Here is a 14,922-nt window from a genome sequence, read left to right as displayed (position 1 = left end):
AGAAATTAATTACTAAAATTTGCTTATTTTTTCGTACATTAATTCAAATGATATACTTATATATGATTATAAAATATGATTGTACAGTAATTTATATTGATAATTATCTTTTGATATATAAGGATAATTTTATAATCCTAAAAATAACAAATTTTTAATTTATATTTTAATTATATAAATAATATAATTGTATTATTTGAACATATTAGAAAAATATAATAATAAACTATCGTGTTTTAATAAGTATATCTACAATATAATTTACTTTTATATTTATATAATATTTATACTTATATAAATTTATATATAAATCAAAATTCAACATAAAATTTATAACATTTCCATAGCTTAAGCTACAGAACTAAATTTGTATATTTGAAAGTAATCATTTAAATCATAAGAATTAATATCCATCATTCAGGCTTCTCTTTCAATACATACTGCATTAGAAACCATAAAAAAAGAAAAGAAAGTGACAGTTCTTACTTATTTTTCAATCACATATTCACATCTATTTCTTTAAAATTTTCAATCAAATTCATACCTAAACTGTACACTATACAAACTGTTCAGTACTGGTTACACTAAGATCAAGTAAACGCCATGCAGCTTTTGGATTAAGTTCTGTAGGATCACGACACAATACCCAAATATAATTAACACGCATTACTTTTTCAGGATCTCCTTCAATAACATTCTTTTTAGCATCTCTCACACACATAATTTGTTGGCACTGAAAACTAATTATTAAAACTGGTCCTTGTTCCATTACTTTGCCCATTATTAAATCTACGTTGTTAATATCTGAAATTAAATGTTTTATTTACGTGAAATAATTATATGAAGTAAAATATTGATATAAAATATAAAATATACCTAAAATTTTATTATCTAACTGATATCCCAATTTTTCTACTTGTATTAATGGTTGTGCTATTAATTTATATGGAGCTTCATGACACCAATCTTTTAAAATTTCAAGATTTCCTCTAACCATAGCTTCTAGAATATTTGGAATAATATCCGTTTCACAATATTTTAAAAATTGTATTCTATCAAAGTTAGGATCTAGTTTACAAATTTCTGTTAGTGTTTCTGATAAATCTGTTTTTTGAAATAGTCCACCGACTATATCTGTAACTTTTTCTGTCAATAATCTGGAAGCACGAATTACAGGATTATCCGATTCTTCGTATTTGATTTTCCATTCTAATACTTTATTCACATATGGATTTTTATCCTTGAAAAAATATAATTATTATAAACATCAACAATTCTATAAATGTAATTTAAATTAAATGACATACCTTAAAATTCTGCCATGACTGATAAAATTTAGAATCTTTATGTAATTCAACACCTGTGGCCTCTGCATTTGGTTGAACAACTTTGCTATCTACTGATTCTATTACATCTTTTCTTTTTCTTAATTTTTTAGGTGGAACATATACTTTTCCTACAATATTGATTCAAATAAAAAATATATTACTGTATATTTATATATATACGTAAATTCTCTAATTATAATTACCATGCATTCCTTGATGATCTAATTCTTCTCGCACAGCTTCTACAGTTTGTGATATTGTTTGAAATGCACTTGTTTTGCCTAAAGCCTGACTTTTTTCAGATATTGTCTCTGCTGCTCCTTTTGCAGATTTTGATATTTCCTCACTTAACTGACCAGCTTTTTTACCTAATTCAGTTTTACTTGCTTCTTCAAGAACTTCTTGTACCTATACATCATTTTTTAATTAATATGTACAATATTTTTAAATTTTATTATTATAATAAAATACTTTTTTTCATTTGCACCTTTTCCTTTAAGGATTCTAATTTCTCTTTCAAAGCCTCTGATCCTTTAGTAGCTTCAGATTCAACTGCTTGAAATTTTTGTCTGGCAGATCTCAATGCTTCTGATTGTTCTAATTTCTCTGCTTCTTCTCTAAACTTTTTCAAAGATTCTTTCATCTCTTTATTTTTTTGCATTTCTTGTTTGATATTCTCAAGAAATTGAGAAAAAAAACTGGGTCTCCTTGCTGGATTTGAATAGAATCTGATCTAAAAAGATAGAATATAATTAATCAAATTAATAATTTTTTTTTAAAAACATTTTGAAAAGAAACTCACTGATAAACCTTGTATATTTGTGATTTGAGATAATTGTGATCGTAACAAAACATTGTAAATACATATTGTTGAGCCATCTCTGGGAAGTTTTTTTTTAGATCGAGTAGATCTTGATATACCTATAAGGCTGGCTCTACAGATAGAAAAGTTCTGAAACTAAAAACAAACAAATATTTTAATATTTTAAATATATGTAAGAAATAAATTTTTACATAAAAAAAAAAATATATTTTGTATGATAATTTTAAATATTTTAAATATTTTAAAAATATTCATTCAAAATAACAATATAAAAAAAAAATAACAAAATTGCATAATTATTATCATATAATAATTATCATTTTATATAAATTCTATTTTTTCATATGTAATTAATTAATTCATTATTATTTTTTTTACGAAGTTCGAAACATTGATCGTGATAGGTTAATTTTGAGAAATTGAAATTTTATGATGCAATTAGATGAAAAGTATGAAAGTTAGAAGTCGAAAGAACATAACCTATATGCGATAAAAAAATGCAATCAATTTATAAATAAAATATTTATGAACTCATATTAATATAGAAGAAAAAGAACATATAAATTTATTTCATGATTTCGTATAAATAAAATATAAAGGTTCAGTTAGCAATTATAATTATTTACCATTTTACGAACGATTTATCTGCAACATCAAAAATCTTCATAAAATATGTTGCGGCTAATAGGAAGGACATCTATCAACAAAAATTAAAACAAATCATAAACATATCTGTGATCTCTTCTTACTTGATAATCTTGGCAAGGTTGAGCGCCATTTCGTTTTATTATTATACATGAAATAAAAAATGATAGAAACACAAAATTTAATGGATCTATAATAAAGATTTTTGATTATACAATATTTGATGGAACTTTGTATTTCATATTTTGAAATATTGATTGCAAATAATCAAAGTGCTTGGTTTGCATTCTGTTGATTTTGAATTCGAGAATTACAAAAATTTCAATTTAATTACAAAAAAATAATAAAATCAATTTTATTGATTATATTTATTATTAAAACCAATAATTTTTTTGATACATTCTTTTATAAATATTGTAGTCTATGTATTAGATCATATTTATAGATATTAAAATTATCATTTGAAAGCATAAATAAATATACTGAACAATTATAGAAAAGCACAAGAAAAAAAATAGTAGCACAGATAGAGTAAAAATAGAGTTAAAATCAACATTATCTTCAAAAAACCGCAAATGAAATACAAAAAGGATAAAGATAAAATAAGAATTAACCATTAACGGTATCTTTCGAATACAAGACATTTCTTCAAAGATAATTAAATTAAAATAAGAAATCAGGATTAGCGCCATCTCTCCAATATTATTGAAAAAAATATGTTATATTTATATAAGATCTGGCGTTGCCGGTTAATTTTTACTTTATTTTTATTTTACTTTTTATTTTTATTATTATTTCATTCATTTTTATTATTATATATTAAATATTATATTTATTTCTATTTCATAGTATTGATAATGACATAAATATTTCAATGATATCTATTTGTACATTCCAAATAAAAATATATTAATTTATAATTTATGAAATAATATTATTTATTAGATTCAATAGATCTTTAAGATTTTTTAAGATTTACATTAATATTTTAATAATTAAAAATGTGTAATAATATAAATAAAGAATAAACATATTAAGTCCTTTTTTTTTATTAATTCAATTATAATTACAATATATATTTAAAATATTTATACATATTTTTATACATCCTTATTTACAAATGTATTTAAAATAAAAATATTAAATATACAAAATTCTTTAATAATTCATTAATTAACTTTTAATCCTGGTATTCTATATAAAAATTCTCCATCATCGTCATAATAACAATCTTTTATTCTATATGTCATACCTTGTTTATAAACATTTTGAGGAATTTTTATACGTTTAAAATATTCAACATTTGTTTCCATAAATGAATTTCGTTCTTTTATATATGTATCTAAACTTATGTCATTATTTAGTTTAGTTGCTACTTTAAATTCATCTGTCTTAATATTTAGAATACTATTTTTATCAGATAGAGTCTTTGTTGTACTAATATCTTTTTTTTCAATAATAGCATCTTTTTTAATATTGTTCATTACATTAAAACTTACATCTTCTGAATTTTTAGATTCTACATATTTTTTATAAATATTCATAAGTGCTATTTTTTCTTCATGAGATATTTCACTTGGATTATTTAATTTGTTTTTTATGAATTCTTCAAATAATAATGTTTTCTCTTTTGTATTATACTTTCTTGTCTCACATATATTCATAGAATCATTTGTTTCCTTGAATTTTATATCTTTTTTCTCTGTTACATTAAAATTCTTTTTATCTTTATTTATATTATTCTGTGATGAAATCAATAATTTATTTTCTATAATTGATTCTTTATCAGTAGAGTTTTTTATAATATTAGAAAAAAATGAACTTTTGGGTTTTGGAAGTTCTATTTTTGGAGGTATAAAATTCATTAAAGTTTCCTTATCACATAAGTGAATTTTTCTGTCTTTAAATTTCATTAAATGTTGTTTTAAGGTATCGTTTACTACTAATTTTCCAGTTTTTAATTGTTTCCAATTTTCTATAACCTTATTATCATATTGTAGAATTCTTTCTACTGATTTTGGTATCCATTTTATTTTTAAGATTTTTTTTATAGTTTCAGGTAAAGCTGGAAAACTTTCACTAAGTTTCTCAGGTGTCCATTCTTTAGGATTATTCTCATGTAGTTTTTTTATTTGATCCTTTTCGACATACGTAAGAAAATTTGGTTCTATTTCTTTAAAAACTTTACTTTTAACAATACGCCGTTTTAGTTGTTCTTGAATTCTCTTATCTTCTCTAAAAATTATATTAAAAATTTAAAAAATTGATAATTATAAAATAAAATTCAATGTTACTTTATATATACCTGATTTTATTTTTATAAGATGTATCTATTGTCATAAAATCAGAATCGTATATTTCACTGTCTTCTTGATCCATTTCTTCAAAATTATCGTCAAATTCCTTGTTCATTTTCGATATTTTTAATTTTTTATGTATACCAACAGATTCACATTTAGATTTAGTGACATACGTTCTTAATAGTTTAAATATCATTACTTTAATATTATTCATTTTAAATCTTAGCCTTTTTTTAATAATTTATTTAATTTAATAATTTAATTATTTATACAATAAATATATTTTTTAATTTAAGCCTAAATAACATTAACAATAAATTTATCCATGTTATGATAATTCAATATTGAAAAAAACTTTTTAAAGGAATATAAATCTGATTGGTTATTTCTAACAGAGCTACTATAATCATAAAATAGGAATGCTCGTTGGCTAAAATTAGAGCTAAAAAGCTTTAATTTATCAAATATATAATGTTGCATGATAATGAATTAATGAAATAATTAATTTTGTTGTCTTTGTATTGTCTTGCTTCTATTAATTTCCTTTCCAGTACCATTTTATATTTATATTTAAATTTATAGATAAAAAGATATATAAATAGATAAAAATATTAGTTATTCTAAATACAATTTGTATTTAGAAGAGTAAGATTTATAATTATATATAATATAAAATTTAAATAATCAAATATATTATTATATCTTTAAATCTTAAATATAAAAAAAATATTTCTTTATTTATTTTTTATAATTATAATGTAATTATAAATAATTATTATAAAATAATTGAATTTTATTGTAATATATAATATGTATATTTAGTAAAATGTAATTAAACTAAATATTTAAGTATTTGAAATATAATATTAATAATAATTTTAATTCCAATATAAGATTTTAGATAGCGCTGTGACTTATTATAAATCATGTTAGTTTCCGTTCCGCTTATATCATATATTATGGTAGAAACGAATCTGAAATGAGACAAAGTTGGTCGTTGATTATGGTTGTTGATCTGAGACGAACTAAATTATCTGAAAGCATCGTATATAAAGTTGAAAAATATTTTCAACTACAAGGTAAAATAATATTTTTTAAATTATCCTATATTTAAAATTTTTAATATTTTTTTATTTCATATTTAATTTTAAAACTTACTTATATGTATATAAAATTTACTCATGTTCATTTTTACATTTAAATAACACATGTAATAAATAATTTTTATTATTATTTTTGAATATTTTTATTGAAAGTTATTAAATTATTTAATTTATTTAGAAAAAATTTAAAACATTTTATTTAATAAGACTAAAGAAAAGATCGGAATATATATATTTTTTTTTATGTGAAATTATTATTTATAAATATATTTGATTATATTATTCATATTTTTGTATTAATAAATATTGATTTAAAAAAATTGTTTATTTAATACATAAAATCTTATAAATCAATTAAATTATTTTATTTCTAATATTAATTACAGAATGGATGTAGAACTTTTGTACTAATGAAAAGTAATAAATTTTTCCATCTTGTGATTAATTGAAAAAAAATATACATAAAAAAATGTATCTATACAACTTGACTCTTCAGCGTGCTACAGGTATTACCCATGCAGTGCATGGAAATTTTTCTGGTAGTAAAATGCAAGAGATTTTAGTTTCACGTGGCAAATCTTTAGAATTATTAAGACCAGATCCAAATACTGGTAAAGTTCATACTCTTTTAACTGTTGAAGTATTTGGAATCATAAGGTCTTTAATGGCCTTTAGATTAACTGGTGGTACAAAAGATTACATTGTTGTTGGATCAGATTCTGGACGCATTGTAATTTTAGAATATATTCCTGCTAAAAATGTTTTTGAGAAAGTACATCAAGAAACATTTGGAAAAAGTGGATGTAGACGCATTGTACCTGGGCAATATTTAGCTATAGATCCTAAAGGAAGAGCTGTAATGATAGGTATTTATGTGAAATGATTGAAATGATAAATTATACAAATAATTGTTTTTTATATCAAATGATTAGTATTGTCCGTGTTTCAACTGATTAACATTGATTATAATCATTTTTAATGATGATACATTTTATTTGTGAAAATATTTTTAATAATGTAATTCAGTTGTTATCTATAAAAAACTTTTTTAGGTGCCATTGAGAAACAAAAACTTGTTTATATTTTAAATAGAGATCCAGAAGCTCGTCTTACAATTTCTTCACCTTTGGAAGCACATAAAAGTAATACATTAGTTTATCATACTGTGGGAGTGGATGTAGGTTTTGAAAATCCTATGTTTGCTTGTTTAGAAATTGATTATGAGGTAATATATTAATTTTTTTAAAAGATATAGTAATATAAAATAATTTTTTAATAAGTTTAATAAACATAATTATTAAATATTAATTATCAATTAAATATTATCTTGATTGAAATATTTAATTCATATAACATTTTAGGAAGCTGATAGTGACCCTACAGGAGATGCAGCAGTAAAGACGCAACAAACTTTAACTTTATATGAACTTGATCTTGGTTTAAATCATGTTGTACGCAAATATAGTGAACCTTTGGAAGAACATGCAAATTTCCTTGTATCTGTCCCAGGAGGAAATGATGGACCAAGTGGTGTTCTTATTTGTTCTGAAAATTATCTAACATATAAAAATTTAGGAGATCAACATGATATTCGTTGCCCAATTCCAAGGAGACGTAATGATTTAGATGATCCTGAAAGGGGCATGATATTCGTATGTTCTGCTACTCATAAAACTAAAAGCATGTTTTTCTTTTTGGCTCAAACAGAACAAGGAGACATTTTTAAGATTACACTTGAAACAGATGAAGATATGGTGACTGAAATTAAATTAAAATATTTTGATACTGTACCTGTAGCAGCAAGCATGTGCGTTTTAAAAACAGGTTTTTTATTCGTAGCTTCGGAATTTGGTAATCAGTAAGTGTATTATTTGAAGAATTATATTTTCTAATTCAAACATACTTGTATATTTTTTTATATCTTTTTTTAGTTATCTCTATCAAATTGCACATTTAGGAGATGATGATGATGAACCAGAATTTAGTTCTGCCATGCCTCTTGAAGAAGGCGATACGTTCTTTTTTGCACCAAGACCGCTTAGAAATTTAGTACTAGTTGACGAAATGGATAGTTTATCACCTATAATGGCGTGTCAGGTGATTTTATACAAATAATAATATTACTTATATTAAATTAATGCACCTTCAAGTAAAAAATTAATACTTTATGTGTTTTTTTTTGTGAAAGGTGCAACAATAAAATATTCTTAGTCGCCTTTAATTTGTTTTTGCAAATTAAAGTTGAACCTAAGAATGACATATACAAAAGAAAAAAAAGTATAATATCTAGATACAAAATAAATATTATAAAAAAATAAATATATTCATTGTTGCATTTTATTATACTTTCAAGAACGCGAGATTTGAATGATAAAATTAATAATAGAAAATACAAAAATTTGGGAATATGTTACACATTTATTTGAAAATTTTTGTAATAAATAATACTTATATATATGAAGTTTGTTATTTTTATATAGGTAGCTGATTTAGCAAATGAAGATACTCCACAATTATATATAACTTGTGGTAGAGGACCACGATCTACTTTGCGAGTATTACGACATGGTTTAGAAGTATCTGAGATGGCTGTTAGTGAACTACCTGGTAATCCAAATGCAGTGTGGACTGTTAAAAGAAGAGTCGATGGTTAGTTTAGAAATATCTTCTGCAATAGTTGTTTGCATGTTTTTTTTTTTTCATTATATGCTTAAACAATAATGCAAATATGATATTTCTGGCTTAGTTTTATTTTTTGCAATGAAAATATCTATTCTTATTGTAATATTTATACTTTGCTTATTTTATCATCTACAACAAAATCAGTTCTTCGTAATTGTTATTTAAATTTAATTAAAATAAGTTGAGATATTAATTAAATAAAAATTGAATATTTTTAAATATAGATTAATATTAATACTTAAATATAGATTAATAACTTTTTAAATATTTTTCAATTAGAAATTAATAAAGTAAAGTAAAAATCTTGAATTCCACTTTGTGATTAGAAATGATTCAAAAAAATTAAATAAAAAATCTTTTAATTTCTATTACTTACGAGAAAGAAAATTATCCGAAGTTAATAATATTAATAATAAAATATATTGCCTATATCATTCATTTTACTTCATCTCATCATACATGCAATGTATTATAATTATAAATATTTATGTATCATTATCTCTTCTATTTTTATTATTAGTTATGAAATTATTGTATTTTATTTATAAATTTATTATTTTTGTTAATAATTTGTTAAATTGTGCTTAATTATATTATAAAATTAAATAGAGTTAAATTTTATCATAGATATTTATAATATATAGCATTTGCTACTATTTACAATTTCAGGTATCCGCAGAGAATTTTAAAATAGAATTTATCTATTCTTTGCGGATATAGATATTTCACTATGGTAATCTAAAATGAATGACATTAAAAAATTGTGGAGATATTTAGAATATGAAATAATTTTTGAATAATAAAAAAAATAAATAAATAAAAATTTAATAATAAAAATAATGACATGAATCTTTTTGTCTATTGTCCAAAAGAGGAAATTATTTTATTACTTATTCTATTTTAACTCTACAATTTTTCAATAAAAAAATAAAATGCAAAAGAGAATGAAGAAGTTGATTTTGTAAATGATACTAATAAATCTGGTGGCTTGATACACTCTTATCAAACACCAGTTCTCTCTTTCAGGCTACCAGCATGGTATTGGTTGAACTTCAGAACACAGAAAATGACAGAAAGGTAAGGACTGTCAAAATTGCCGGAGATTAAAGAAATTGAATTTACATCCAAAAACCATCTACTCTTTGCATGTAGGATGAGAAAAACAGCGTGTTCAACCGTTTATGAAGAGATGATTTCTATTATTTTATCGAATTTCGTTTTCAAATCTTTATTTTTCTTAGATATTCAGAGTGAGCTTTGTAATTTTGATTGCAGAGGAGTATGATGCTTACATCATAGTGTCCTTCGTGAATGCTACTCTTGTACTTAGTATTGGAGAAACTGTAGAAGAAGTGACTGATTCGGGATTTCTTGGTACTACGCCAACTCTAAGCTGTTCTGCTTTAGGTGAAGATGCTTTGGTACAGGTATGTAAAGATTATATAATCCTATTTTCGCACTACGGTATCTCCGATTCCTGGTCTACCACGAATCGGTCGCAATAAATAGTGCTAGATTATAGAGTTTCTTGCATCGTTGAATATTTAGATAATTTCTCTAAATATTTCTGGTAAATTGAACTCAACATATTCCTATTGTTAAAATATTTTTGTTCTTAATAAATTATTATTTATTAGTTTATTATTATAATTTTATTATATTTTATTCAGGTATATCCTGACGGAATACGTCATATTCGAGCAGATAAACGTGTAAATGAATGGAAAGCACCTGGTAAAAAGACTATAGTGAAATGTGCAGTGAATCAACGTCAAGTTGTAATTGCACTCACCGGGGGAGAATTGGTATACTTTGAAATGGATCCCGTATGTGTATTAATTTTTTAATTCATGTTTATTAATATTTTATTATTTTTGAATTATATTTTTTTTTTACAATGTTAGTTATTCTCAGAAAACGTAATACATAGAAATAATAAATCATTTTTCATTTTTTAATTAATGAAGTATTAATTGTTTGAACTAGATAAAAAGTGGAAAATTTCTAAATCCATTTAAATTTAATAATCTTTACTATTTTATATTTCTTAGACTGGGCAATTAAATGAATATACGGAACGAAAAAAAATGCCATCAGAAGTAATGTGTATGGCTCTTGGTAATGTAGCAATTGGTGAACAAAGATCATGGTTCTTAGCAGTTGGTCTTCAAGACAATACAGTAAGGATCATTTCTTTAGATCCTTCAGATTGTTTAGCACCTAGGAGTATGCAAGCTTTACCTGCAGCTGCGGAAAGTTTATGTATTGTTGAAATGGGTGCTAAAGATGCAAATAATTCCGAAGAATTATCACTTCAGCAATCCAGTCTTTATTTAAATATAGGTAAATAAAATTAAAAATAATATAATTTTTATTTTTATAATATTCTTCATGTCTTAAATGTGTTATTAGGTTTACAAAACGGTGTCTTATTAAGAACAGTACTAGATCCAATTTCGGGTGATCTCGCTGATACACGGACGCGATACTTGGGTTCCCGAGCAGTGAAATTATTTAGGATAAAAATGCAGGGAAATCAAGCTGTACTTGCAATGAGCAGCAGATCATGGTTGAGTTATTATTATCAGAATCGTTTTCATTTAACACCACTATCCTATGAAAGTTTAGAATTCGCATCAGGCTTTAGTTCTGAACAATGCCCCGAAGGAATTGTTGCTATTTCGACAAATACACTTAGAATTCTTGCCCTCGAAAAGTTAGGTGCGGTGTTCAATCAAATTAGTTTTCCATTGGAATATACTCCGAGAAAATTCGCAATTCACTCGGACTCTGCACACCTGATAATTATTGAAACGGAACACAATGCATATACAGAAGAAACAAAACAACAGAGAAGATTGCAAATGGCAGAAGAAATGCAAGAAGCTGCGGGAGCAGAAGAGGCTGTAGTAGCAAGAGAATTAGCGGAGGCTTTTTTATCCGAGGAACCTAATGAAGCTGTGTTTGGTGCACCAAGAGCTGGACCAGGCTTATGGGCATCGTTAATAAGGATAATCGCTCCCTCAACAGGACAAACATTTGAAGTTCATCGACTCGAGCAAAATTTAGCTGCTTTATGGTAAAAATATAAATAAACATTCAAGTTATATAAGTTATAAGATGATTATATTATTATTTTAGAAAAAAATTATTATTATTATTATTTTAAATGAATTTGTATTACAGTTTAAGTCTGGTAAAATTTGCCAATCAGGGTGATCAACTATTTCTGATAGTTGGTATTGCGAAAGAATTTCAATTGAATCCGAGAGTTAGCAGTGGTGGTTTTCTGTATACGTACAAGTAAGTATAATCTATAATTATGAACATGTTTTAATTAATATATTATAATAAATATGTTAAAATAAATTAATTAATATGTATAAAATATAAAAATAATTAATACAATAATTAAAATATAAAGATATAAAAAAAAATGAAAAAAATATTACAAAATTTTTATGATGAAAAAGAACACAATTACTGTAATACAATTTGATGAAAAAGTCCTGCAGTTCTGAAATATAAATTCAATGTAAAATATATATTTAAAAAGAAAAACAAATATTATAGTAAATATTTTTTTCAGAGTTAATAGCGAATGCACTAATCTCGAATTAGTGCACAAAACCACTTTGGACGAAGTACCTTTGGCTATATGTCCATATCAAGGAAGAGTATTAGTTGGTGTTGGTAGAATGTTGCGTTTATATGATATGGGCAAGAAAAAGTTGTTAAGAAAATGTGAAAATAAACATATTCCTAATGCTGTTGTATCTATCAATGCAATTGGACAAAGAATTTACGTGAGTGATGTACAAGAATCTGTGTATGCTGTCAGATATAAACGTCAAGAAAATCAACTTATAGTTTTCGCCGACGATACACACCCGAGATGGATAACTACAACGTGCGTGTTAGATTATGATACTGTAGCTACTGCTGATAAGTTTGGAAACATTGCTGTTGTAAGTAATATAATAATATTTACTTCAATAATTAATTAGATGAAATAAGAAATAAGATGATTTGAATAAATATTTAAAGTTTGTATTTAAATATTAATAATAAGTATTTAAATATTCTTTAATAGATACGTTTAGCAAGTGGAATTAATGATGACGTGGATGAAGATCCAACTGGAAATAAAGCATTATGGGATAGAGGTTTATTAAATGGTGCCAGTCAAAAAGCGGATACAGTTGCTTGTTTTCATGTTGGCGAAACAGTTATGTCTCTACAAAAGGCAACCCTTATTCCTGGTGGTTCTGAAAGTTTAGTGTATACGACGTTAAGTGGAACAGTTGGTGTTCTTGTTCCTTTTACAAGTCATGAAGATCATGATTTTTTCCAACATTTGGAAATGCATATGCGTTCGGAACATCCCCCACTTTGTGGAAGAGATCATTTATCATTTAGGTCATATTATTATCCTATAAAGAATGTTATAGATGGAGATCTTTGTGAACAATTTAATTCTATTGAACCTGCAAAACAAAAAAGTATATCGAGTGATCTGGAACGAACAGCTTCTGAAGTATCGAAAAAACTCGAGGATATTCGTACACGATATGCTTTCTAATTTTTTTCTTTTTATTATAATTTATTACCGAATTAGTAAGTGTTATATTTAACAAATTTCGCATTCCGTTTTTACGAATCCAACATGTTTTTCATAATGAAAATACGCGCACTGTTTAATCATTTGTAAAAGAAATTATATATACATTATTTTTAATAGGTAGAAAAAAAATTAATAAAAATTTTTATGCATAATGTGTAATAAATACGAATAATGTTTTATGTAACAGGTATGATAGAAAAATTTTAAAAAAAGCTTTACTTAAATTTAAAAAAAAAGTTTACTTATAGTAAACGAATAGATTTTTAAATTAAATTGAGTATGTAAATTTTTACTTTATATATTTTTTTGTTTCATTATAAAACAGTACAGTTGAAAGTTTTAATCTTTTTGATAGGATAAAATTATATATTCAACTATCTCTACAATTCGATATGTATATCAGATATGTGTGCTACAAGTTTTGACGAAACTATAAAATAATGATTGCAATGTTGAAAAATACATGTTTTTGCCAACAATATTTTATATTCTGAAAATATTATTCCTAAAAATTTTTTACATTCTTAACTTTTTCTTTTTTTTTTTTTTTTTTTTTTAATCTTAGTGAGTTTTAAATTTAGTGAGCAAAAAGACTAAACTGGATACTGATGTGTAACGAAGAAAAAAACGTAGAAAACATTTCACTGACCTACTTCAGTATTATATATAGCATTTACATAAATTTAAATATACTGTCTAAACTTAAATTATTCACGTTAGACTATCATTTTCTTATACATTTAAATTATTTAAATATAATTAAATATTTAGATTAAAATTAAATATTTTATGTAAATATGTGAAATTTTTTTTTTATTTACTTTAAAAATAAATTCAATATAAATCGTGTATTTATTTATAAATTTCAAAAAATAGAACAAAGTTCTTTCATTATTTTCAATTCCAAGGTTAAATGTATCTATGTATACTTTCTATGTATCACTATTTTTTTACGAGAAAACTGGGAGCTCATTTCTTTTTTCCACTATTATTTTTTCTTGCATACATTCCTTTTTTGACCTATAATTCGTCATCAATAGCGTTCAATGTTGTAGTTCGCATTTTTCTCGATAAGCTTTGAAGTGCGAAGTTAATCCGTGTGCCGAAGCGTATCGAGGGTAACGCAACGATATTATCCCCATTTAACCTTCAAACTAATAAGTAGGCTATAGGATATGAAGTTTCGTTTAAAAACATACCGTTTAAAAAAAGAGAAAATATATGCAAAATAAAAAAATTATGATATTTTCATGTATCATATTGATTCGATAAATAAAGAAAATTCAAATATTAAGATATAAGTTTTTTATTATATATATTTATTAATATATTGATCATTTATCATTTTTTATTTATATCCTTTTTTTTAAATTTTCAGATTTTCAAAATTTCCACATATCTCAAATATATAGTCAAT

At 24.1% G+C, this 14,922-nt stretch overlaps 3 protein-coding genes across 3 annotated transcripts; 1 reads left to right on the top strand and 2 right to left on the bottom strand.

Annotated features, from left to right (window-relative positions):
- Nucleotides 1-326: 326 nt before the first annotated feature.
- Nucleotides 327-2,935, bottom strand: LOC412409 (mitochondrial import inner membrane translocase subunit TIM44). The gene is made up of 7 exons (XM_395866.7): nt 2,778-2,935; nt 2,131-2,286; nt 1,816-2,061; nt 1,532-1,736; nt 1,308-1,456; nt 877-1,240; nt 327-804 (listed from the first exon to the last, which is right to left on the bottom strand). The coding sequence occupies exons 1-7, from the start codon at nt 2,778-2,780 to the stop codon at nt 557-559; spliced, it is 1,371 nt and encodes a 456-aa protein (XP_395866.2). The 5' UTR covers nt 2,781-2,935; the 3' UTR covers nt 327-556.
- Nucleotides 2,936-3,937: 1,002 nt separating this feature from the next.
- On the bottom strand, nt 3,938-5,370 carry LOC725822 (RING finger protein PFF0165c). The gene is made up of 2 exons (XM_006566703.3): nt 5,102-5,370; nt 3,938-5,031 (listed from the first exon to the last, which is right to left on the bottom strand). Exons 1-2 carry the CDS (start codon nt 5,308-5,310, stop codon nt 3,966-3,968), a joined length of 1,275 nt encoding a protein of 424 aa, XP_006566766.1. The 5' UTR covers nt 5,311-5,370; the 3' UTR covers nt 3,938-3,965.
- A 661-nt stretch (nt 5,371-6,031) lies between these two features.
- On the top strand, nt 6,032-14,716 carry LOC550935 (splicing factor 3B subunit 3). The gene is made up of 13 exons (XM_026443615.1): nt 6,032-6,175; nt 6,586-7,065; nt 7,252-7,424; nt 7,561-8,057; nt 8,131-8,296; nt 8,680-8,848; nt 10,157-10,308; nt 10,552-10,707; nt 10,933-11,224; nt 11,294-11,960; nt 12,068-12,184; nt 12,471-12,849; nt 12,975-14,716. Exons 2-13 carry the CDS (start codon nt 6,669-6,671, stop codon nt 13,461-13,463), a joined length of 3,654 nt encoding a protein of 1,217 aa, XP_026299400.1. The 5' UTR covers nt 6,032-6,175; nt 6,586-6,668; the 3' UTR covers nt 13,464-14,716.
- Nucleotides 14,717-14,922: the final 206 nt, after the last annotated feature.

Source organism: Apis mellifera, linkage group LG11 (assembly GCF_003254395.2).
Source record: "Apis mellifera strain DH4 linkage group LG11, Amel_HAv3.1, whole genome shotgun sequence".
Lineage (NCBI taxonomy): Eukaryota > Metazoa > Arthropoda > Insecta > Hymenoptera > Apidae > Apis > Apis mellifera.
Note: the sequence above shows the minus strand (reverse complement) of the source record. Positions and strands in the feature narration are given on the sequence as shown.